This window comes from Balaenoptera physalus, assembly GCF_965194825.1.
Source record: "Balaenoptera physalus genome assembly, chromosome: 6".
Lineage (NCBI taxonomy): Eukaryota > Metazoa > Chordata > Mammalia > Artiodactyla > Balaenopteridae > Balaenoptera > Balaenoptera physalus.
Genome location: NC_138885.1, coordinates 99,803,808 through 99,827,172, shown reverse-complemented (window position 1 = coordinate 99,827,172; position 23,365 = coordinate 99,803,808). Strand labels below are relative to the sequence as shown.

Here is a 23,365-nt window from a genome sequence, read left to right as displayed (position 1 = left end):
ATATTTCCAAAGCCACAGGTCTGTGCATGGAGGAGCAAGGAGCTCAAGTCAAGGGCTTCTGACCCCAAGGTCATTCTCACTTCATTATATCATATGACAACTTGTGCTGAAGCACAGCAGACTAATATTGAGGTATTCTTCCAAGAGCTGAGCTGTTAGTAGTTGGGAATACCAGTTTTAACAGATATAAAGCACATAGGCACAATTAAAGACAAAGACATGGGAAAGGCGTAGCTTTTCACATCAGTGGAGGGATGTGTCACGTCCTCTCCTCCACTAATGGCTGTTCTGAGGACAGCATGTCTGTAGTCTGAGAGTTGCTGAAAAGGTAGTTTTGAAAATGCTTCACTGCCTTCCTTTTTCACAAAGTTGAAATATAAACTACAAAATAGTAAATAAACTCTGGATCCTGCTGATGAATCTACTCGTTCTGCATGCTCCTTTTTCCCTCTCTAATTTGATATTATAATCGATTTGGCTAACGTCTGACATAAACATGTGAGTGAACATAATCTGTACATATGTATCACAAGTGAGCCTCTTGTGTGAAATGCACACTGCTTGTCACGTTGAGCTATTATTAATGTATATTTGTTAGGAATCAAATATTTCATTTTTTCTTTTTCCACTTAATTATTAAGTATGACATTCAGCTCCTCTATTGTCTAGGGTAAAGGGTTTTTCATGAAATCAATCAGTACACATAACTCTTGCAAAAGTAACTCTTTACCTCTGAAGTGCCATAAACAATTTATCACCTCATTATTTAGTCTTTTATCAAAATTCTAGTTTCCTTGACTGTGGAGAACTCCTTCAGTCAGTCAGCCTGACAGCATCTTTCTCTATGGCTACAAATGTGGCAGGGTAAAAATAATTGCATGTCAGAACAAACATCCTGGAAACTTTCCATTGGCCTCATCTTGTTAGAAAAAAAGTACTTGAACTGAGTGTTGAAAACCAGCACCTGATTTAAAACAGAAAAAAAGTTTCCCTTTTTGATATGTCTTTTTCTTTGCCTTTAATCTATTAGCATTTTGTTCACAAAGAGCAGCATACAATATTCAGGTATTCTGCTGCACATGTTAATAAATAGTTCATGGATTATCCAAATTCTTTAGGTTTTATTTTTCAAATTCCACAAAACGCTACTCTCATACAGCTATTTGACAAATATTTTCAAGTGTTTCTGCAAAATATCAAGGCTTGCATCCTGAAGGGAAAATTTCTCCCTTTGAATTACTCTATAACTGAAATTCGGGACTTTACTGTCATCCCATATTTGGAGCCAGAATTTATTCTTTGTACCTAGCAAAAGCCCATGGATGTGTCAGGACCATTAATAAGGCAGGAAGCATCCCTCTTATTTTATTATCCTTCCTCCAGGACTATATATACATCCTTTAAATTTCAAGGATTATCAAATTGAACTCCATCTTATCTGATTTTTTTCAATAGCTGAAAAAGTAAACACATAGATGGAAAAGAAAACCCCTGTGTATGAATGAGACCTGGTGTCCTCTTGTTGAACATTTGCAATCTCAACTCTATGCACAATACCCTACATAACCTTTTTTAAAAAGAATTGTACAGCCTGTATTCAGCTGTAATTCTTCTTGACATTCCAGCATTGGATGACAGTGGCTTCCAGAACATTCAACTATTCTTTCTCACTTTCCATTGTACTTATCATTTTTTATCTCTTCAGCAGTTTCCTGTCTTTTTCTCATCATTACATCTCTTAAAAAATCTGGTTGTTCTAAATACTAGCATGTGATGTTGCTCAACAGTGGTTAATGTATTGATTTGGCCAGAGTAGTTAAAGAGTCAAAGATGAATATTTTTAGCCAGTTATTTTTCAAGCTCTTTATAAAATCTATAACAATGACAACAGTGTTTGAAAAGTTAGGGGAGGGAAACATGGCAGCTTCCAGAATGAAAATGCTATAAATGAAGGGCCATCCCTGGACAGGGAGAGGGAGAGGAGGGGAAATTAGCTGAGGAAAGAAGGGATTTGTGTCTGTAGAAGGGAGGGTCACTCACATGTGTTGTTGAAACTTCAAATTCAGTGTAGTTAATGGAACATCCATATGCTGAGACAAGATGGGGACCCACTCCCCCACTGCCTCCGTCAGTGATAAGTGAAAATTATAATTTCACTGAGTATCTCCTCATAAGGCAATGGATGTTCAATGACTATGTAACACTTAAACATGTTCTCTGCCATCTCCTAATTTTTAGGATTTCATATAAGTCAAGTTTCAGACTGAGCTGTATCTGCATACAAATTACAACTCACCTTTTTAGCCTGGGGGTCCGATCAATAGAATTATAAAAACAGGCATAAATGTAATCTTAATTTTTCTAGTAACCAAATTAAAATAGTTAAAAGAAACAAGTAAAATCAACTTTAATAACAGATTTTATTAAACCTAATATATCCAATATATTATCAGTTCAACATTAAATTAATTTGAAAAATATTCAGATATTTTGCTTTCTACTTTTCATACTAAGTCTTTGAAATCTGGTGTGTATTTTACACTTATGACACATCTTCATTTGGACTTAGCCAAATGAAGTCTAGCCAAATAGAGTCATGTGATAGTCACTACTGTATTAGCACAGATCTAAATGTCCTTAGAGCTTCTTCAAATATTTTGTAATGTGCATGTGTGTTAGGGAAGTAAAATGTTAAATAATTTGACTACTTTATTCCTTTAATATTTAGGATTTAGGGAACAACTTATTTCTTAGCTGCTAGATATGTATATATTTTCAAGTACAAAATAATTTGCAGTGGTTCTTTCCTAATCATGGCCATTCAGTTCACCAAGAACTTATTTCAACAAGAGGTTGCCATTTTCACAATTAACTCAAACCTCTCAGCTGGGAAGTAATTTGTTTTTTCTCAACTATGTGTAAACATCTGAAATCGAGAAGTCTAGTCAATTAAAGAAAATCCAGTAGGGTAATAGAATACCTACTTAGATTTCATTTGATAAACTTCATCTTCCTGCAAAGAAATTTTGAATTCAATTACATGATTAGTTCCCACGTTACCTTTTTCTTTCTTGGTGCTATGATTACTATCAAATGTTGATTCATGAGCTAGAGGTAATAAAAATTGATCCAAGTCTGGTGATAGTATCAGCATAGCCAATAGTAGATTTAAGAACTTTGCATGATTGTATGTTATTTTCCTGATCACGTACCTTATGTCTTTACTTCTGTCCCACTGTGCTCATTTTTATCAGTGCACACTACCTGAATGCTTTGTACCTCCCTTAAGTAGAAAAATGTTTGGAAGAGTCCTTTGGGCTGTTCATTAAGGTGGCACTTGATTCTTATACTTGTGCTCTGGATATGCATATATTAGTAAATCGATTCAGGCAGTCACATGTATTTACACCGAAGATGTGTCAGACACACCTGTCTCTATCTAACTCTGTCTCCCTCTGCAATTTCACTTAGCCATCTTACTGAATGCAAACTCCAAAAGGGAATTCTCCTAAGAAAAGGGTACTAAAAAGGTGACCAGCTGTTTCACCAGCAAGCTTACAGAACAGTTTCCTAGAAACTATTACACGATATGCAAAGCTAAAATGTGTAAGTGATTTTAAAATAATAACTCATTTAATCCACACCACAAACTTACGAAATGAAGAGTATTACTACACCGAGTTTTACAAATTAGGAAACTGAGGCACAGAAATGCTAAGTAACTTGCCGACCACCTAAAGCTAGTAAGTGGATGTGGACCCAGGCATTCTGGCTCCAGAGCCTGTCCTCTCAACTGCTACCCCACACCACCCTTTCCACTGACACTTGTAAGAATATCCACATTATTCCCAGTTTTATTTTTTCTGAGCCCTTCCAATGAGTCTGAAAGGAAAAGAGGACCACGTTACTGCATCAAACACACAGGAAATATTTTATTAGCTTTCAGATGGAGAAAACGGTAGAGTAAAAATATTTCAACAGAAATCCACGGCCCTCCTCAAGGAGCCCACTCTGGCATCCAGGGCCCCCCAGTCGTGGTAGTGCCTGTAGTCTCCCGGCCTCAGTAGGTACTGCCTTCCCCTGTAGTTGGGCATCTCATAGAGGACCCACCAGCCCTCCAGCACGTGGAGGGAGTGGATCTCACTGAAGTGGAAGCGGTCGCGGAGCGAGGAGCAGTCTTCCGTGAGCTCCACCATCTGGCCTCGGTAGTCCTCCCGCTCGTAGATCCTCAGCCGGTGGGAGCTGGTCTGGGTTCAGCAATCAGCAGATGGGATGAGTCAGAAAACCTAGCCTTTAGCAACCAGTCACTCACACCGCTGGGGGAATGGGCAATTTTTTAATCTTTTCTATATCAAAGATGACAAATTAAAAAGACAGCCACCACCAGGGCCACTGTGTACAGCTGGGTAGATTGCACACTGCCAAACTGAAGAGGGGGCCGTTCACATAGATCAAGATCTGCATGGTGCTGCATAGTTTTCTAGGGCCACAACCTACATGAATCATATTTAGTACCTACTCAGTACCATTCTTAAGTGACAACTTTTATATATACTTTGTGCTCTCTCCTTTATAGACTTAAACGGTGGTCTGGAGCTCTCCTTGGAGGATATAAAAATAATTAGATATTAAAATAAAAAGACAAATCTATCCCTGGCAAAAGGCATTATTTTCAATCTCGATAGCATTAGAAGAGGCTGGGGAGAGAGGAAGTGGAATTGCTTTCCCCAAAGTGAAGCACAGATGGTGGCAGTCCAGCCCAGGCAACGCCTTAATCCCTTCCTTTCTGCTTTGAGTCCTGCTGTTCTAAAATCCTGAAAAGCAAGAGCTATCGTAACAATTAGCTTTCAGTTCTCACCTCTAATATATGGTCTGGCAAAACACTTTTAGGTAATTAATAAAAACAGAAGCTCAAGATCATGAAGGAGGCCTGTCTAGATCAATAGATTATAAAACCTTTAGAAAAATGGAAGGGCAGGCTGTCAGTCCTGGGCAAATCCTGTCTGTCTCTTCCAGAGCACTTGTTCTTTTATCTGCTTGTTCCTTCCCAGCAGGTACCCACTCAATTCCTTCTTCCTTCTTCCACCATTAAATCCTCATTAGGAAAGGTTCTCATAAGCAATTCATTCTGAGGTATAAAAAACTGCTAATAAGGTATCTTCCATGGTTTGCAGAGGACTCACATGTGCGTTATCTAATTTGATCTTCACAACAGCCTGACACACGTGGAGCAACCATTCTAAGTCTTTTCTTCTTTTATGAGAAACTAATGGCTAGAGCTTTCCGGCTGTAATCAAAGGGTCAGGGCTGGAAAGTGGAAGCCCAGATTTCCAGGCTCCTAATGCCAGTCTGGGTCCTATCAAGGCTTTCAACCCTCTGAGGGGGTTTCAAACTTCCCCAGAGTGGTACATTTTCCACAGGACTCTGTCATAGGCAAATTAAAGCATCCCTAACTGGAATTCCAGGCTACTCGGGCTTTACTTGGGTAGCAGTGAGCTTTGCAGGTGCTACTGGAATCACATTGTTAGTTATTTGTTTTGCCTAATCAAAAAGCAGAAGTTGAGGGACCCTTGATGTTCATAATGGTTAATATTTGGAGGAGGGGGTAGTTTGCCAGGTGCTGGGCAACCTCCTTCTGAACTCATCCCAGCTCGATGAACCAACTGCCCTTATTAACCCCGCTTTACAGATGAGGAAGGAGAGAAGTAGCCCAGTAACTAGCCTAAGGCCACCTGAGTGTGAGGAGTTCACCTGTTGCTTATTCCTCAGCTGTGGCACAGACACTCTAATACCGTGCACCACTTTTGCCCAGTAGAGGTGAGTTTAATTTTAGCAAAGGAGAATACAATTTCAATTAAGAGCATTGCATCACTCAATTTTTCAGTGGAAAGAAACCTTAAAGATATTAATAAAGGGAAAGAGAACCCGGTTAGAGCCAGCAAAAGAAGGCCACCGTCCTGCAGCCTGACCACTGCGTCTGGAGCACTGGTGTGACCCGAGGGCACGGCAGGCCCAGGGGAACCGGACTCACGTGGGGGATGAGGCGGCAGGAGCGGACGGAGTCGTTGAGGCCCATCCAGTGCTGGTAGTCGGGGTAGTCGCCGCGCCGCAGGAAGTACTGGCTGCCCGAGTAGTTGGGCTGCTCGTAGAGCATCCAGCAGCCGCTGTCCACCCGGATGGAGTTGCAGCGGCTGAAGCAGGGCTGCAGGTTGGAGTGGTCGCTGCTGCACTCGTAGTGGCGGCCCTGGAAGCCCCGGTCCTCGTAGAAGGTGATCTGCAGGGAAGGGAAGGACAGGGCTCAGAGGCCTGGCCTCCAGCCCGGCTGCGGGCCCCTCCCGCCGGCGCGGGGCTCACCTTCCCCATGGCTGCTGGATGCGGGGACGCGAGTTCAGTGCGGAGGGGCGGGCGCGCGGGTCTATATAGCAGGAGGGCTGCTGCGTTGGCAGGAACGACACAAAAGGGGCCCCCGGGTGAGGAGGGTTTCCTCTCTCTCTTCTATATAATGACGGCGGGGGTGGGCGGGGGACTTATTGTATGTTTTCTCTTAGACTCTCCAGAGCTTTCGAACTGATGACCCGCGTAAAACTGTCACTTGGTGCCTCTGGGGCCTTTAAATGAAGCCTATTCAGGAGATTGGAAGCGAGCAAAAGCGCCTAACCGGGTTAATACTTGTAATGAAATATTTTTTAACCTTTCTGAATTTCGAAATGATCCCTTTTTGAGGAACAGCACCGGGTAGTGACCGGGTCAGAGGTCAGGATGGGCTCCAGCGGGAGGCGTTTAGATGAGAGAGCATTTCCCTGGTGTGAGGATGTGGGACGTGGGATGCACCTGCCTTCTCCGCAGGACGTCTGAAGGAGGATGGGATTCTCCTCTAAGAGGACCTCCTACCAGCCTCCCCGCTGCTGAGCGGGTGCAGCAGACAACACACCGGAGGAAAGGTGATGGGGGTTGGACCCCAGGAAGCCCTGTTTAAGCACCTGGCTCGGCTCTGCTCCCTGGAGACTGGACCAGGGCCACCTCCCGACTCAGCCGCTACCTCTAGCCCACCGGCAGGAAGCCCGCAACTTTGGAGTTCATGAGGGGACTAACGGGTGGTTGTTAGTCACAGGTAAATTTCTATTTAATATTTTTGCTGAGTGCTAAGCTTATTTGTTTGGATCTAGCTACTGACAAATGCAAGTTAACCTGCAGATGTAACAAACTTTTAAATGCCACCACTTTGCAAAGCTTCTGCCTTCTCTACCTTCCCCAGCCCTGGGCAAGCCCTGGGCACTCGCTAGTTAAGGCTCTGACTCCAGGGGCTGCAGGCTTCCTCCCTCCCCTCAAAGTCCCCCTTTCCTCCCCTCACCCCCAGCAGCTCCTGGTGCCCTCCTCTCTTTAGAGCAGGCTTTCTCAACCTCAGTTCTACTGTGACATTTCAGGCTGAAAAACTCTCTCTTGTGGGGGGCTGTTCTGTACATTGTAGGATATTTAACAACATCCTGTCCACTACCCACTAGATGCCAGCAGCACCCGCTTCCTTCCTCCCCAAGCTATGACAACCAAAAGTGTGTTCAGATATTTCCAAAAGCCTCCACGGGGGACAAAATCAATCCCTGTTGAAAACCACTGATCTAAAAGTGCTGGCCGTATACCAGGCATTCTCACCAGCAGTTACCCCACTGCATTAATGAGATCATTTGCAGGCTGTGTTTGTGGAACTGCAGAAATTCCTCAGAAATGCTCTGGGGCCACTCAAAAAGCAAGGAGGAGGGAAAAAGGGAGTGTGCCTATCTTATCCCTTACTTTAACCAGAGCTTTTTCACTTGTACCTGTTTTATATAAAACCTTGTTTGAAAACAGGGTTTTATCACTAGATGATGATAATTTTAAAAAAAGTAAATTTGAAGACCATTGGTTTAAGGTATTGTGATTCTCATAATGCCCTTCAAAATACAAATATTTTACCTACTAACCACAGGACATAATGAAATTGTTTTCCCTTTACAGATCAGTGTAGATGAGTTTCCCAGGACAGCTTGCTAATTTCTTGTGAAAAGATCTTGAGAGAACAAAACACAGCCCTGATAAATCCTGATGTGATAGAGTCTGGAAACATTGGATCATGGCACTAGGCCAAAGAGAAAAAGAATGAGATGGCTATCACATGGATAGTTCTGGACGACCAGAGATTAGCCTGTGAACAGTGCACTGGGGAAGCGGGTCTGTGAAGGGCTGGCAAAGAGAATGCACTAAAACTGGGCTTTGACAAATTCACAAATTCACAATCTGGTCTAGAAGCTGCAGTTTGGGGCTCTAATCTTCATCTGAAGATTAACTTAGGGTTTTATTGGTTTGTTTGTTTTTTAGATCGTTGACGATTAGTACAGTTATTCATGATCCTTTTTTAATTTCACCATTACCCTCCATCTTCTAACCTGCTGAGTTTAGTGCTGAGTAGATTTCTTCTTAAGTAACACTTTTCAGGAGACTGAAAATGGATAGCATCAATTTATATTAGTTAGGAAATCATGGGGAAAGATTTTAGTACTGTATGAACAGAAAAAGACAGGTAGTATAGAGACACTGGGCACAGAGGTTAGCTAGAATATAGTCTGTTCTTATCCTGTGTACTCCAAATGTGCTACTAAGGCATTTAAGATTTTCGTCGAAGCTCTTAGGGAAAAACAACAACAGTCTTTTAGAAAATAATGCAGGGTAAAGTGGGGGAATTGAAGGACTGTCAAATAAAGCATGTAATACTAAGTATGTTGGCAAGAAAATGTGAAAAACTTGAATCACCAGAGTCTGTCTTCTAAAGGTTTTCCCAAAAGGATGTGGCAAACTTTCTTCCAGCTGACTTATTATTTGAACCTTTTGATCAATGTTTATTTTCCCAAGATATGTGTATCAAATAATGAATTTCCTAGTAATTGTATTCTTTCTTGAAGTATTTTTAAGGCATCCTGAGAATAAAATATTATTACTTAAAGCCAACAAATTATATCTTTACTCTAAATCATATACTATACCATGAAGTTCTGCAATTGAGTTTGTTTCAATCAAAAGCAGCTGCAATTCCCTAACACTGGTCACAGAAAGGTACCAAGGTTCTCAAGGGAGCTAAGTATATACATACAAAGCATTATTAGCCTGAGATGTTAATCAGTTGAGACAAAGGAAACTCTTTCCATCACAATTGTCTTCTATCAAGGCCTTACAAACCAGCTGCATATTTAGTATGAGAATATTTGCTTTTTTAAAAAATATCTTTATTGGAGTATAATTGCTTTACAATGGTGTGTTAGTTTCTGCTTTATAACAAAGTGAATCAGCTATACATATATCCCCATATCTCCTCCCTCTTGCGTCTCCCCCCTACCCTCCCTATCCCACCCCTCTAGGTGATCACAAAGCACCTGATCTCCATGTGCTATGCGGCTGCTTCCCACTAGCTATCTATTTTACATTTGGTAGTATTTATAAGTCCATGCCACTCTCTCACTTCGTCCCAGCTTACCCTTCCCCCTCCCCGTGTCCTCAAGTCCATTCTCTACGTCTGTGTCTTTATTCCCATCCTGCCCCTAGGTTCTTCAGAACTTTTTTTTTTTTTTTAAGATTCCATATATATGTGTTAGCATACAGTATTTGTTTTTCTGTTTCTGACTTACTTCACTCTGTATGACAGACTATAGGTCCATCTACCTCACTACAAATAACTCAATTCCGTTTCGTTTTATGGCTGAGTTATATTCCATTGTATATATGGGCCACATCTTCTTTATCCATTCATCCGATGATGGACACTTAGGTTGCTTCCATGTCCTGGCTATTGTAAATAGAGCTGCAATGAACATTTTGGTACATGACTCATTTTGAATTATGGTTTTCTCAGGGTATATGCCCAGTAGTGGGATTGCTGGGTCATATGGTAGTTCTATTTTTAGTTTTTTAAGGAACCTCCATACTGTTCTCCATAGTGGCTGTATCAATTTACATTCCCACCAACAGTGCAAGAGTGTTCCCTTTTCAGAAGCAGGTTAAATGATTCTAGGAGCTCCCATAGGGCCAATATTAGTTCATGATCTCACCATCCAGTGTGGGAAAACCTTCTTTTTCTAGCTTTCACATGACTTATTACATTAAAATTATAATTTAGTTATTTTGTCTACTTTTAACATCCATCTTCACTGGCTAGAATAAAATTCAAGAGGGTGGGGATCTCCACCTATTTTGCACAATAATTATTCCAAACATCTAGGACAGCAGTACAAACGTTCAGTAAGAATAAACTTTTCTTTCCAAATCATAATAGTAAAAGGATAAAGTTTAGCTCCTCTTTTGAGGTGGGTTTTATAATCATGGCGATTTAATTCAAGTTTGGATAGATGAGGTATACTTTGTTCTGATGGAAACAATTTAATAGGAAGAAGACTGAGAAGAATTTTAGAAATTAGATATTAACTAGGGTGGGACTGTCAGAAGACTCATTCAATTATTTTAGCTGCTGCTTTATGTTCTTGTTCTCTAAGATAAGGTAATTTGATTGTCTCAGCACTAAGATGATAGGAGTCTGAAATAAATTTCTCTAAGATGCAGTAGTTCTCTGTTAAGGTAATTTGCATATGAGGGAAGAGTTAATTTATCTGTTAAACTAAATAATAATCTGACAGAACAACAGAAAGTACAATTTTTTCGTATCCTAATTTTCAGTTTAAAAAAAAGGATCATAAAACATGTCTGGCTATTTTTGTACTAGCTGACACTTGTTTCTCTTTTTCTAGTGATGAATAGAATTTTATGTGATAAAGATAACCTTTAAAGCTTCTGATATCTCTAAACTGAACACCCTCATTTCGTAGAAAAAGTAAACCAGAGAGGTTTTGTGAGTTATTTACTAATGTAGAGCTAATTATAATACTAAATGTATTTTCATCATACATCATATTATTATATATCACAACTCAAATGTTTTAAAATATATTATCATATATTCTGTTGCAGTGTTTTAGTAAGCAATATTGTTTAATGTTAGAATTCAGTATTATTTTCTGTTGTGGCACCCAATTTTTTTTTTTTTTTTTTTTTATTTATTTATTTTTGGCTGTGCTGGGTCTTCGGTTCGTGCGAGGGCTTTCTCTAGTTGCGGCAAGTGGGGGCCACTCTTCATCGCGGTGCGGGGACCGCTCTTCATCGCGGTGCGCGGGCCTTTCACTATCGCGGCCCCTCCCGCTGCGGGGCACAGGCTCCAGACGCGCAGGCTCAGCAGTTGTGGCTCACGGGCCCAGCTGCTCCGTGGCATGTGGGATATTCCCAGACCAGGGCTCGAACCCGGTGGCACCCAATTTTTAAAAAATTTTCCTATTATAAATGAAAAACTTCTGGTATTTTTTGATATCTAGGCCAATTATACTAGTATTTTTTCATTTTCTTTCTCAGAAAAAAATGTAGATTTCATTTTGTCGAGGTTGATTTACATAACTATTTATTTAATAATGACATACAAAAAGCTCTTAGAGAAAAAAAGATAAACAATTGACAAAAATTTTCTCTAGGCTATAATATGATTAGACTTTCTTATTTATATTTTGTCAAAAGGATGATGCTTTTTAGGACGTGAGTGAAAACAGCACAAAGAAATGAAAGGTGAAATATGACTCATGATTTCTTTGCAGTGTTTCTTGGCTTATGTTTTTATTTTGCTTAGATCTTAATATTTTAAGATGACTTCTTTTTCAGAAGTCTTCTATAATTTCTGGTTACACTGTTTATGACTATTTGGTAAAGAAAGATAATGGCTAAAATTTTCCAATAAAAAAATTCACCAATTTCGCTCCCTATTTTTAATATCTTTTTTCTTGGTTTTATTAAATTATTTGACATAGGATATTTAAAATATATTATGCTTTAATCCTTTTGGAAAAAAATAATTTAGCAATTTAACATAGAAAAAATAATCTTACACTTTATTTTATTCATTTTGTTTTTTTAAGGTCAGATGAATGAGTTTTATTTCTTTATTTTATTTTTTTTAACATCTTTACTGGAGTATTGTTGCTTTACAATGGTGTCTTAGTTTCTGCTTTATAACAAAGTGAATCAGCTATAAATATACATATCCCCATATCTCTTCCCTCTTGCGTCTCCCTCCCTCCTACCCTCCCTATCCCACCCCTCTAGGTGGTCACCTAGTGGTGACCTAGATTTTTTGATGATGGCCATTCTGACAGGTGTGAGATGATATCTCATTGTAGTTTTTTTTTTTTTTAACATTTTTTAAAATTTTATTTATTTATTTTGTATTTATTTATTTTATTTTTGGCTGTGTTGTGTCTTCGTTTCTCTGTGAGGGCTTTCTCTAGTTGTGGCAAGTGGGGTCCACTCTTCAGTGCGGTGCATGGGCCTCTCACTATCGCGGCCTCTCTTGTTGTGGAGCGCAGGCTCAGTAGTTGTGGCTCACGGGCCTAGTTGCTCTGTGGCATGTGGGATCCCCCAGACCAGGGCTTGAACCCGTGTCCCCTGCATTGGCAGGCAGATTCTCAACCACTGCGCCACCAGGGAAGCCCTCATTGTAGTTTTGATTTGCATTTCTCTAATGATGAATGATGTTGAGCATTCTTTCATGTGTTTGTTGGCAATCTGTATATCTTCTTTGGAGAAATGTCTATTTAGGTCTTCTGCCCATTTTTGAATTGGGTTGTTTGTTTTTTTGATATTGAGCTGCATGAGCTGCTTGTAAATTTTGGAGATTAATCCTTTGTCAGTTGCTTCATTTGCAAATACCTTCTCCCATTCTGAGGGTTGCCTTTTCATTTTGTTTATGGTCTCCTTTGCTGTGCAAAAGCTTTTAAGTTTCATTAGGTCCCATTTGTTTATTTTTATTTCCATTTCTCTAGGAGGTGGGTCAAAAAGGATCTTGCTGTGATTTATGTCGTGGAGTGTTCTGCCTATGTTTTCCTCTAAGAGTTTGATAGTGTCTGGCCTAACGTTTAGGTCTTTAATCCATTTTGAGTTTATTTTTGTGTATGGTGTTAGGGAGTGTTCTTTTTTTTTTTTAACATCTTTATTGGAGTATAATTGCTTTACAATGGTGTGTTAGTTTCTGCTTTATAACAAAGTGAATCAGTTATACATATACATATGTTCCCATATCTCTTCCCTCTTGCATCTCCTTCCCTCTCACCCTCCCTATCCCACCCCTCTAGGTGGTCACAAAGCACAGAGCTGATCTCCCTGTGCTATGCGGTTGCTTCCCACTAGCTATCTATTTTACGTTTGGTAGTGTATATATGTCCATGCCACTCTCTCACTTTGTCACAACTTACCCTTCCCCCTCCCCATATCCTCAAGTCCATTCTCTAGTAGGTCTGTGTCTTTATTCCCATCTTGCCACTAGGTTCTTCATGACCTTTTTTTTTTTTCCCTTAGATTCCATATATATGTGTTAGCATACTGTATTTGTTTTTCTCTTTCTGACTTACTTCACTCTGTATGACAGACTCTAACTCCATCCACCTCATTACAAATACCTCCATTTCATTTCTTTTTATGGCTGAGTAATATTCCATTGTATATATGTGCCACATCTTCTTTATCCATTCATCCGATGATGGACATTTAGGTTGCTTCCACGTCCTGGCTATTGTAAATAGAGCTGCAATGAACATTTTGGTACATGACTCTTTTTGAATTATGCTTTTCTCAGGGTATATGCCCAGTAGTGGGATTGCTGGATCATATGGTAGTTCTATTTTTAGTTTTTTAAGGAAACTCCATACTGTTCTCCATAGTGGCTGTATCAATTTACATTCCCACCAACAGTGCAAGAGTGTTCCCTTTTCTCCACACCCTCTCCAGCATTTATTGTTTCTAGATTTTTTGATGATGGCCATTCTGACCAGTATGAGATGATATCTCATTGTAGTTTTGATTTGCATTTCTCTAATGATTAATGATGTTGAGCATTCTTTCATGTGTTTGTTGGCAACCTGTATATCTTCTTTGGAGAAATGTCTATTTAGGTCTTCTGCCCATTTTTGGATTGGGTTGTTTGTTTTTTTGTTATTGAGCTGCATGAGCTGCTTGTAAATTTTGGATACTAATCCTTTGTCAGTTGCTTCATTTGCAAATATTTTCTCCCATTCTGAGTGTTGTCTTTTGGTCTTGTTTATGGTTTCCTTTGCTGTGCAAAAGCTTTTAAGTTTCATTAGGTCCCATTTGTTTATTTTTGGTTTTATTTCCATTTCTCTAGGAGCTGGGTCAAAAAGGATCTTGCTGTGTTTTATGTCATAGAGTTTTCTGCCTATGTTTTCCTCTAAGTGTTTGATAGTGTCTGGCCTTACGTTCAGGTCTTTAATCCATTTTGAGTTTATTTTTGTGTATCATGTTAGGGAGTGTTCTAATTTCATTCTTTTACATGTAGCTGTCCAGTTTTCCCAGCACCACTTATTGAAGAGACTGACTTTTCTCCATTGTATATTCTTGCCTCCTTTATCAAAAATAAGGTGACCATATGTGCTTGGGTTTATCTCTGGGCTTTCTATCCTGTTCCATTAATGTATATTTCTGTTTTTGTGCCAGTACCATACTGTCTTGATTACTGTAGCTTTGTAGTATAGTCTGAAGTCAGGGCACCTGATTCCTCCAGCTCCGTTTTTCTTTCTCCAGATTGCTTTGGCTATTCGGGGTCTTTTGTGTTTCCATACAAATTGTGAAATTTTTTGTTCTAGTTCTGTGAAAAATGCCAGTGGTAGTTTGATAGGGATTGCATTGAACCTGTAGATTGCTTTGGGTAGTATAGTCATTTTCACAATGTTGATTCTTCCAATCCAAGAACATGGTATACCTCTCCATCTGTTTGTATCATCTTTGATTTCTTTCATCAGTGTCTTATAGTTCTCTGCATACAGGTCTTTTGTCTCCCTAGGTAGGTTTATTCCTAGGTATTTTATTCTTTTGTTGCAGTGGTCAATGGGAGTGTTTCCTTAATTTCACTTTCAGATTTTTCATCATTAGTGTATAGGAATGCAAGAGATTTCTGTGCATTAATTCTGTATCCTGCTACTTTACCAAATTCCTTGATTAGCTCTAGTAGTTTTCTGGTAGCATCTTTAGGATTCTCTATGTATAGTATCATGTCATCTGCAAACAGTGACAGGTTTACTTCTTCTTTTCTGATTTGGATTCCTTTTATTTCTTTTTCTTCTCTTAATCTTACACTTTAAATTTAACTTTATTTTCTCCTCTGCCAGTTTGGGGTAGAATTCTTTTTGAGTATATATATATATATATATATATATATATATATATATATATCATATGAGGGAAGAGTAAATTTATCTGTTAAACTTAATAATAATATATATTTTATATATATATATATATATTTTTTTAATTTTTGGCCAGCACCATGCAGCACGTGGGGTCTTAGTTCCCTGACCAGGGATTGAACCCGTGCCCCCTGCATTGGAAGGTGGAGTCTTAACCACTGGAGCATGGGGGAAGTTGCTCTAGTAAATATATTTTTTATCACAGATGTATGTAGAATTTGAATAACTTAAAATCCATATGATGCAATGTACTTCTTCTTTCTTCTTCTTATTGCCTTGAAATTGGAAACTTTATTTCATTTTTAGCATCTATCTTAGCATGCTGACATAAAGGGCAGATATTTTATACATGTTTTTTACAGTCTGTATTTCACAACTGCTCTCACAAATTGATCAAGCATGAATTGCTTTCAAATTATTTTCTGCTCTTAGCATGAATACTATAAATTTATTCAAAGCAAGTGTTCTAAATGCTGGAGAGGGTGTGGAGAAAAGCGAACCCTCCTGCATTGCTCGTGGGAATGTAAATTGAAAAGCAGGTTAAATGATTATTTATTTCTCTACGTTTGATTCAGCATTATGAAATAGTCTTACTTTTTCCTTTTCAAATAACTATTTACCAGTGTAACAATCAACCCTCCTTCCTTACTAACCTTATCCAATGAATAAGAATGTCATGACTGTGTTCATTCAATATATGTCCATTCACAAAATGGATCTTTTGAAACTTCCTTTACCAAATTCTAAATTAATATTGTTTATTGATAGGACTTATCATGAAAATGAAATAATAAGCAATAAGAGTTAATATGCAAAAAAAAAGAGTTAATATACAATAACTATTCTAGACTTTCTTATAGTATCCAATTCTTTATGAAAAGCATATTTTGTTTAATTTGGCCAAACATGTGTCACTCTACAAAGCGTGTTAATGCGTTAAATAGTAAGATTAAACATATACACTGATAGCTAGTATGATTTTGGAGTAGTTCATGACTTTGGAATGCTAAGGAATCAATGAGCTTTTCATTTCTAACTCCTCTGTTGACTCTTTAAAAAGTAAATAACAAATTCATGAATTTAAAAGTTACTTTAAGAGCTACAGGAAATTCTTTAGTAGATCAAAAGCTAAATATGCTGGTTAATTAAAATGTTTGTAAAACTGGAAGACAAATCCATGGAAAGCTTATTATTTCCTTTGTAAGTGCACAAAATATCACAAAATAACAGTGGGAGTAATCAGTTTAAAAAGTTTATGATGATGAGATTGAGAAAAACCAGAACAGTCAACAGATGGCCCCAGATAAGCTCAAATAGACACTTGCCAAAATCCTCCATGAAATATCTCCATTGGCTGGGCTATCAAACACTAAAAGTTTTCTAGGAAAACAGAGAATATGGCAATCCATTCTGCATTTCTAGCTTACATAATTTTGGAAGAACTTTAACTGTGGTTGGTAATAGAATGATGTCCTATTGTAGAATTTGAGCATCTCCAAATAGATTTTATGCAATCGTCTCCTTCTGTGGGTTATCAAATCAATATATACTTGTCATCCTATGTTTATTTTCTGGGTGGATATCTAAACTCCATTGTTGATCTGTTAAGAGAAAGCAAGATTGAATAGTTGCTGGTTTATGTCTAAGTGTGGTTATGCCCATTACAAGGAAAGAGAGTTAATAACATTCGTGGATATTTTAGAAAACATTGATAAATTTAATTTGACTTTCTTGAGCTGTTCCTTGGCAGTAGTTCAATTAACATATTAAAGAAATATTATCCTTTCAAAAATATAATTTTACACTTAAATCTTTTACATGTCAACCTCCCACACAATGACAGTTACTTATTGTTCCATTGTCTTTTCGCCCAGTATTAATTAATTATTTTTAAAATTTATTTGTTCTGGGTGAAAACGTTGTACAGATCATAACTTATAATTTTTAAATTGAAAATATAAAAGTAGAATTCATGATTTTTGTTTTTTTCCAAAGTTGCTTCTCCTTGTCAAGCTTAATTGAAAATCTAATAAGAATAAGGGAAAATAAAGTTAACTAAAAGACAGGGACAAAATACTATGAAGGTAAACCTTCAGATTAGCTGCAGTTATGCACATAATTTCTGATTAGGGTAGGGTACTGCTGAAATCGATTAGAAAACATTATGCTCATTCTTGATTTAGTTGTTTTCCTTGAAAAATTGTCAAAAATATTATTCATGTAAGTTTGGAAAATATGTTTGCCGCCTATGAAAAGCACATATTGAATAGCTGAAGAAGTTAATTCTGTTTTGCTTCTCTTGACTTGTGCAAAATAGGTCAGACCTCTCAGTTATCCTGACCCACCTAAAAAGGTGATCTTCCTGGGCACGTGCATGGCCTCGTAGCACAGTGGCTGGGAGGAGAGAGGTCTTCGTGGGCAGCCCAGTACTTCAAGGCTGTATGGATCCCCCAGGATAGGGTCAAATTCAGACCTGCTTTTGTAAATAAAGTTTTGTAAAGATGTTTTTGTGACTAAACTTTTACAGGTACTTTCCTTTGTTTCCATATTGCCTTTGGCTGCTTTCATCCCACTATGGCGTAGTTGCGTAGTTGCAACAGAGATCATGTGGCCACGAAGCCTAAATTATTGGCTTGGCCCTTTAGAGAAAAAGTTTGAAGACTCCTGATCTGGGGTGAGAAATTTCACTGAGTGTTTTGTTGGTTTGTTTGTTTGTTTTTGTTTTCCCTTGGGGCATGCCATAATGCTTCATTTTTCGTTATATAAAGGACATGTTCTTAGAAAAACAGGATTCATGGTAATTTAGTGCAATTTAAACGAAAAGCATAGCTTTCCAGGTAGGTGGAACATCACCCCATGAGAGCACCATTCTTAATAACCTTAGTAGCTATAATATTCTGCGTAATTTTTTTAGTCTCTCTGAACTTCAGTTACCTGATCTATAAAATGAGACTAACAATAACTGCTTTGCAGGTCTTTTGTGAAGATGAAATGAGATAATCTGTGAACAGGCTAGAAGGAGCCTTGTGGGGAGTGAACACATGTTAATCCCCCCTCACCTGTTCCAGATGCACCAAAGGCCCCCAGAATCCAAATCTGACAAATTCTCATTTTTTGATGGCACAGGCTTTTGTGTGTGTGTTTGTGTGTGTGTGTGTGAATTTCTAAATTTTTGCAATTTCTAAGGCAACATTGGTGACACAGAGATGAAGATCCTTTCCCACAGCATGACTGGCGGGCCCTAATGAGCTGGTGGGGGAAGCGGAGTACTAGCATTTCTGGAAATGTTTGGGGGGGGAAATGGGGGCAGGGTGGGGGAGGGGGGAAAAGTCATTTCTTCAGGGCCTAACCTGATTAATAAGGTGATGAGTTTGAGATCATATGGGGGTGGATTTCTCTGCTTTCTCTTTGCTTCCTGAGGATTCTGGGTTTCCTGGGTTATTTTTTTTTTTTTTATTAAGGAATATATTTTGTATATACTATTGGCAAATGATCACCACACTGTCTAGTTAACATCTGTTACCATACATAGTTACAATTGTTTTTTTCTTGTGAGTGGTGTGAACCTGCAGAGCATGAACTCTCCCACGTCTCTTTGGTGCAGCCCACCCTGCACTCCACCAGCTTCACACTTATGGTTGTGACTGCAACCTGGCTGTGGGCATGAACCAGAAGACTTTGCTCTGAACAAGAACCCAAGTTAGCCTAGAAAAACCTAGTCAGCTGTCTCTGCGTACAACTGCTGTGGGCTAGTCTGGGAGGATGGGATTAAAATGAGCAGAAAATGGAGATGACATTCATATAAAATACTAGAATAGAATAGATGATGATAATGAAAACATTTCTGCAGATATAAATATCTGCAACAACACACACACAAAGAAAACTGAATATATTACTCAAATCTAAATTAAATATTGACAAAGAAATTGCAGATATAAAAAATTGAATAAAAAATTTTTAACCTGGAACATAAATGAACCAAATTTTCATTTTCTTTTTGTTAATAGTTATGTTCAGTTTTTAAGAGTTGGGAAAGAGATATAAATCTCAGGTAAGTTTCTCCAGGAAGGAAACTTTTAGCAGCTGTGTCCTGCTTCATTAATCCCCCCAATGAAACCAACTTTTCTGTTTCACAGAACAGTTAAGGATGGGTCATTGCCCAGAAAGCTGATTTAGATACTAGTACATCCAGGACTGAGCTGGAATTTCTGCCCAGGAACTAAAGAAGCTGTAGAAAGTCTTCCGTTCTGAGCTGGGCATTACCCTTCAGCAAAAATTGATCAGACCAAATTTACTAAAGAACCATCAGACTGGTAAAGCAATGGTTGAAGGGCTTAGAAACTTCTAGGATGCAGAAAAAAGACAGCAATGCAGGGACATCATAGTTGTGTTGAAATGTGTTAAGAAATGTCACTGTTAGGCACATTCCGAAGTGTAGAACTGACAACATGAGTAGAAAACAAAGAGTGATGTTAGCTCATAGTAGAATTTTTAACAAGGCTGCTCAGAGCTGGTGTGGCATACTTTATGAGGGAGTGAGTTATTTTTCAGTAGAGATAAATCAACATGCTATATTTTAACAATCAACAAGAGAGGATAGATGGGATTTAAGTGTCTGATGAATGGTTAGACTACATGACCTTTAAGAAATCTTTCTACTCTGAGATGCTAGGATTCCAAAAATAATTAATTAACCCAAGAAGACCTTTGAACTGCTCTGTAATGGTTCCTCAGGAAGGAGGGAATTAACCCCTAAAGATATCTAAATCCAGAAATCTGCACAGATACAAGCTTATAATGAACAATTGGAATGAAGTAAAGGAACTAAGGCAGTTCTATTGTGTACAGGATTTGGAGTAATTCAATTCCCAGAATAAGGTTCTCTGTGAGCAGGATACTCTGAGAATTATGAAGTGGGAGTGAAGGTTGGAAATTAGGGAGAAACGATTAAAAGGGCCATGACTACACGTCTGCTCAGTGAAGAGCGTAATGTCACAATTCCAGGCCAGAAGGTGACTTTGGTGACTCAGAAGCTGCAGAAAGATTTTGTTCTCCCCCAATTAACAGTCTCCATCCCATGCTCCCCATCTTTACATGTAAAGGTAAAATACGATTTTGTTCAACAAAAGAACAAAAACGTACATATGTGCTAAAAATTGAGATTCTTTTTTAGATTTTTCTAATTGTAAAACTCTATAACTTCATCAAAGTTGAATTATTCTTGCTTGTGTGTGTGGGTCCCTTCTTAGTGGCTTCCCTAAGCACTTATGATTCCTTGAGGTTTTGTGGGAGAAAGGAAAAATACTAATTATTTAAAAATAATTTTAAAAAATATTCTGTGCATCAGTCTACTTTTCCTGACTTCTGTAAAAGCAAAGCTTATCTCACTGCAAGGGATGAAAACTCAGGTCTACAGTGGTCAAGCATGAAACATCAAGTGGGCAGCTGCCTGCACTGCAAAGCACCTGCCTAGTGACGTTGCCTTTCAATCAGTGTGCAGGTCTGTAGGACCAAATAAAACACCTCAGAAGGCTGGTTGACCTAAGAGTCATTGGTTTGCAGCAAAAAGGTTTCTAATGTTTAGTTCTTCTCAGAAATAAAACGAACTGCCTAGCAAGAAAAATTGGCTAAGGCTCACAAAGGTGGATGAGTAGCAAAAACTCCTCAACAAAAATAGCGAGAATTAAAAGGCAAAATGAGCTAGTGTTGCTTTTCCCAGTTAGCTGTTCCACCAGTTCATGGTCATGTACTCTAGACTGTATGGTGATGGTCTTGAAGTGTTGCAGCTGAAGGGATAGGGTGATCGGTAGAAGGGAGAGCGCCACACGTGAGGTTCTCACTTTTACAGACGCTGCTGGAACCCAAAGAGCTTAAGTGACATGTGCCAGGAGAACCAGGTCTAGAACCCAGTTACCATGTGTCTCAGAGTAGTTTATTATTTGATACTAGAGACTGGAATAGAAATTTGCTCTTCCTTTTGTTTCTATGAAGAAGAATCTCACTTTAGGTGAGTGTCTATGATAATCAGTCATTGGCTTGGGTCTTCTCCTTTTTGGTCACCTTCTTCCTTACTGCCCAGTTCTTGGAATTAGAACTTTATTAGGTCTATCAATAACAGGACCAGGACAGATAAGAACCAGGTGACAATTTTGGCGAATGTCGAAAAACAGGTAGATGTCCTTTTGTTTTGTTTTAACTTTTTCTTAATTGCTTTGGATTCATTAGAGAAATAGCATACCACTGACATTTCAGCCAGTTACAGGAGACCTCTGGCAATGCCTTCAGAACCTTCTGTGGTCTTTTAGTCAAATTCTATTCAATCTAATTCCTGTTAAGATTTTCAGCAGTATTAAATTTATCTCAGGCATGTTCCCCATTATCTTTGTTGCCTTAATGAATAATGTTTTATCACAGAAACTGACTTAACTAAATGTTATTCTTTATTTTCTTTATTATTTGCAGAATTGCAAGATACATCAAAAATACTTTATGACTTACTGTCCCCATTTAATTGAGCTAATTCTTCCTCTAATTCATAATGAAGGTATGTTTTAGTGTCATTTTGAATATTGACTAGATTTCCCATACCATATATCAGTAAGTTATATTATGAGATTTGTGCCTAAAACTTTTAGGTACTATGATCTCAAAGCATGTAAATCTTCTAAGAATAAAGCTTTAGCAATTATTTAGGTCTGTTATTTCTGGTTGCCACCGTTCATGCATTAGTTCTCCTCTGAAGAATTTAATTCTCTGAGAATTTACGTTATGCTGATTTCTAACATGTAAAACCAGAATTGTAAATGTGTTTTGATTTAATTAAGGCCTACAGCATTTTGATCAAATTTGTTGAATTAAAATAGCTATAGACCTTCAAATGTGGATTCAGGATGATTTTATAAAAATTTCTTTACCCAAAAAAACTTCTTGGCACCCGAAATTCTTCTATCCCCAGCCAGTTAATCCATGGAAGAAGCCAGAATAGCCTCAGAACCAACTACCCATATTAGACTCAAAATGTATCAGGCAAAAATCCTCAAATGTGAGGGGTATTTTTAAAATTTCTTCCATTAAAAACAACAAAACACTGTTTCTATTAGTGATGTGGTCAATGGTCATGCTTCTTGTGCTGAGAAAGATAATTTTTAGGAATCAAACTAGCAAATCAGAGATCGAAGGCCACAGTGTGGCCTGCACACATTCAGCAAGATGCTCAGCAGGTGGGAATTTGTGGTTCCTCGCTGTGTGGCTCAGGGCTGGGACAGCCTTAACTCGGTGGAATATATTGGAGCTATTTGCGGTAATCTCTATGTCTGCTTTCCTCTCCAGACCCTACACAATCATGTGGGTTTCATGGATCATCAAAGTAACATGCTTAATTTCCTCCACATATTTTAACAAAATGTTTGGTGCCTCTCCAAATTATAAGTAAAATTAATCCGTATGTTACTTTTTTGAGCTATTGTTTGATATTCAAATGGAGAGCATTCAAAATTCAACATTTTTGAGCTGAAAGATATCTCAAAGATAATCTAATCCAGCCCCAGCATTTCATTAAGGAGAAACCCAAAGCCCAGATGATGTAACTTTTCCATTATCTCACCGCTAGTGTGTGACAGAACCAGGAACACTGATCAACATTTTTTCATTCTCTCTTTGGTTGGTCTGTGACAAATCATGCAGACTCAGGCATGAACCCTGTCCTTCTGGATATCACTATTTAAGAAAAGAAAAACAAGAGTAGCCACTCTGCATATATATTATTTAGTATTTAGTCACATGCCCTACACAATTTTTTATTATTATAGTTTCTTCAGTGCAGTATTGCCAGGGACTTATTCCTCTTTTCCTTCCCTCCTGAAAAACATCAGAAATGCAGGAAATATGTTGTTGCCATAAAGTATATGAGGCATAATTCTCAAAAAAATACATACCTTAAATATCAAATGTGTAAACTTCACAGGAATCCTATGGCTGTCATGAGAATATGCCTTGCAGACCACCAACTACTGAAACAGTCATTGACCATGGGCCCAGCTGCTACACTGAAG

At 38.4% G+C, this 23,365-nt stretch overlaps 1 protein-coding gene across 1 annotated transcript in view; it reads right to left on the bottom strand.

Moving 5' to 3' along the window:
* Positions 1-326: 326 nt before the first annotated feature.
* The window catches only part of LOC309663377 (gamma-crystallin F-like), an 81,873-nt gene continuing 58,834 nt past the window's right edge, over positions 327-23,365 (bottom strand). The window contains exons 5-6 of the mRNA XM_082467372.1: positions 6,032-6,274; positions 327-4,247 (exon numbers count right to left, since the gene is read on the bottom strand). Of these exons, the coding sequence (XP_082323498.1) occupies positions 3,975-4,247; positions 6,032-6,154 (396 nt within the window). The 5' untranslated portion in view covers positions 6,155-6,274 and the 3' untranslated portion in view covers positions 327-3,974. The remainder of the gene's footprint in view (positions 4,248-6,031; positions 6,275-23,365) is intronic.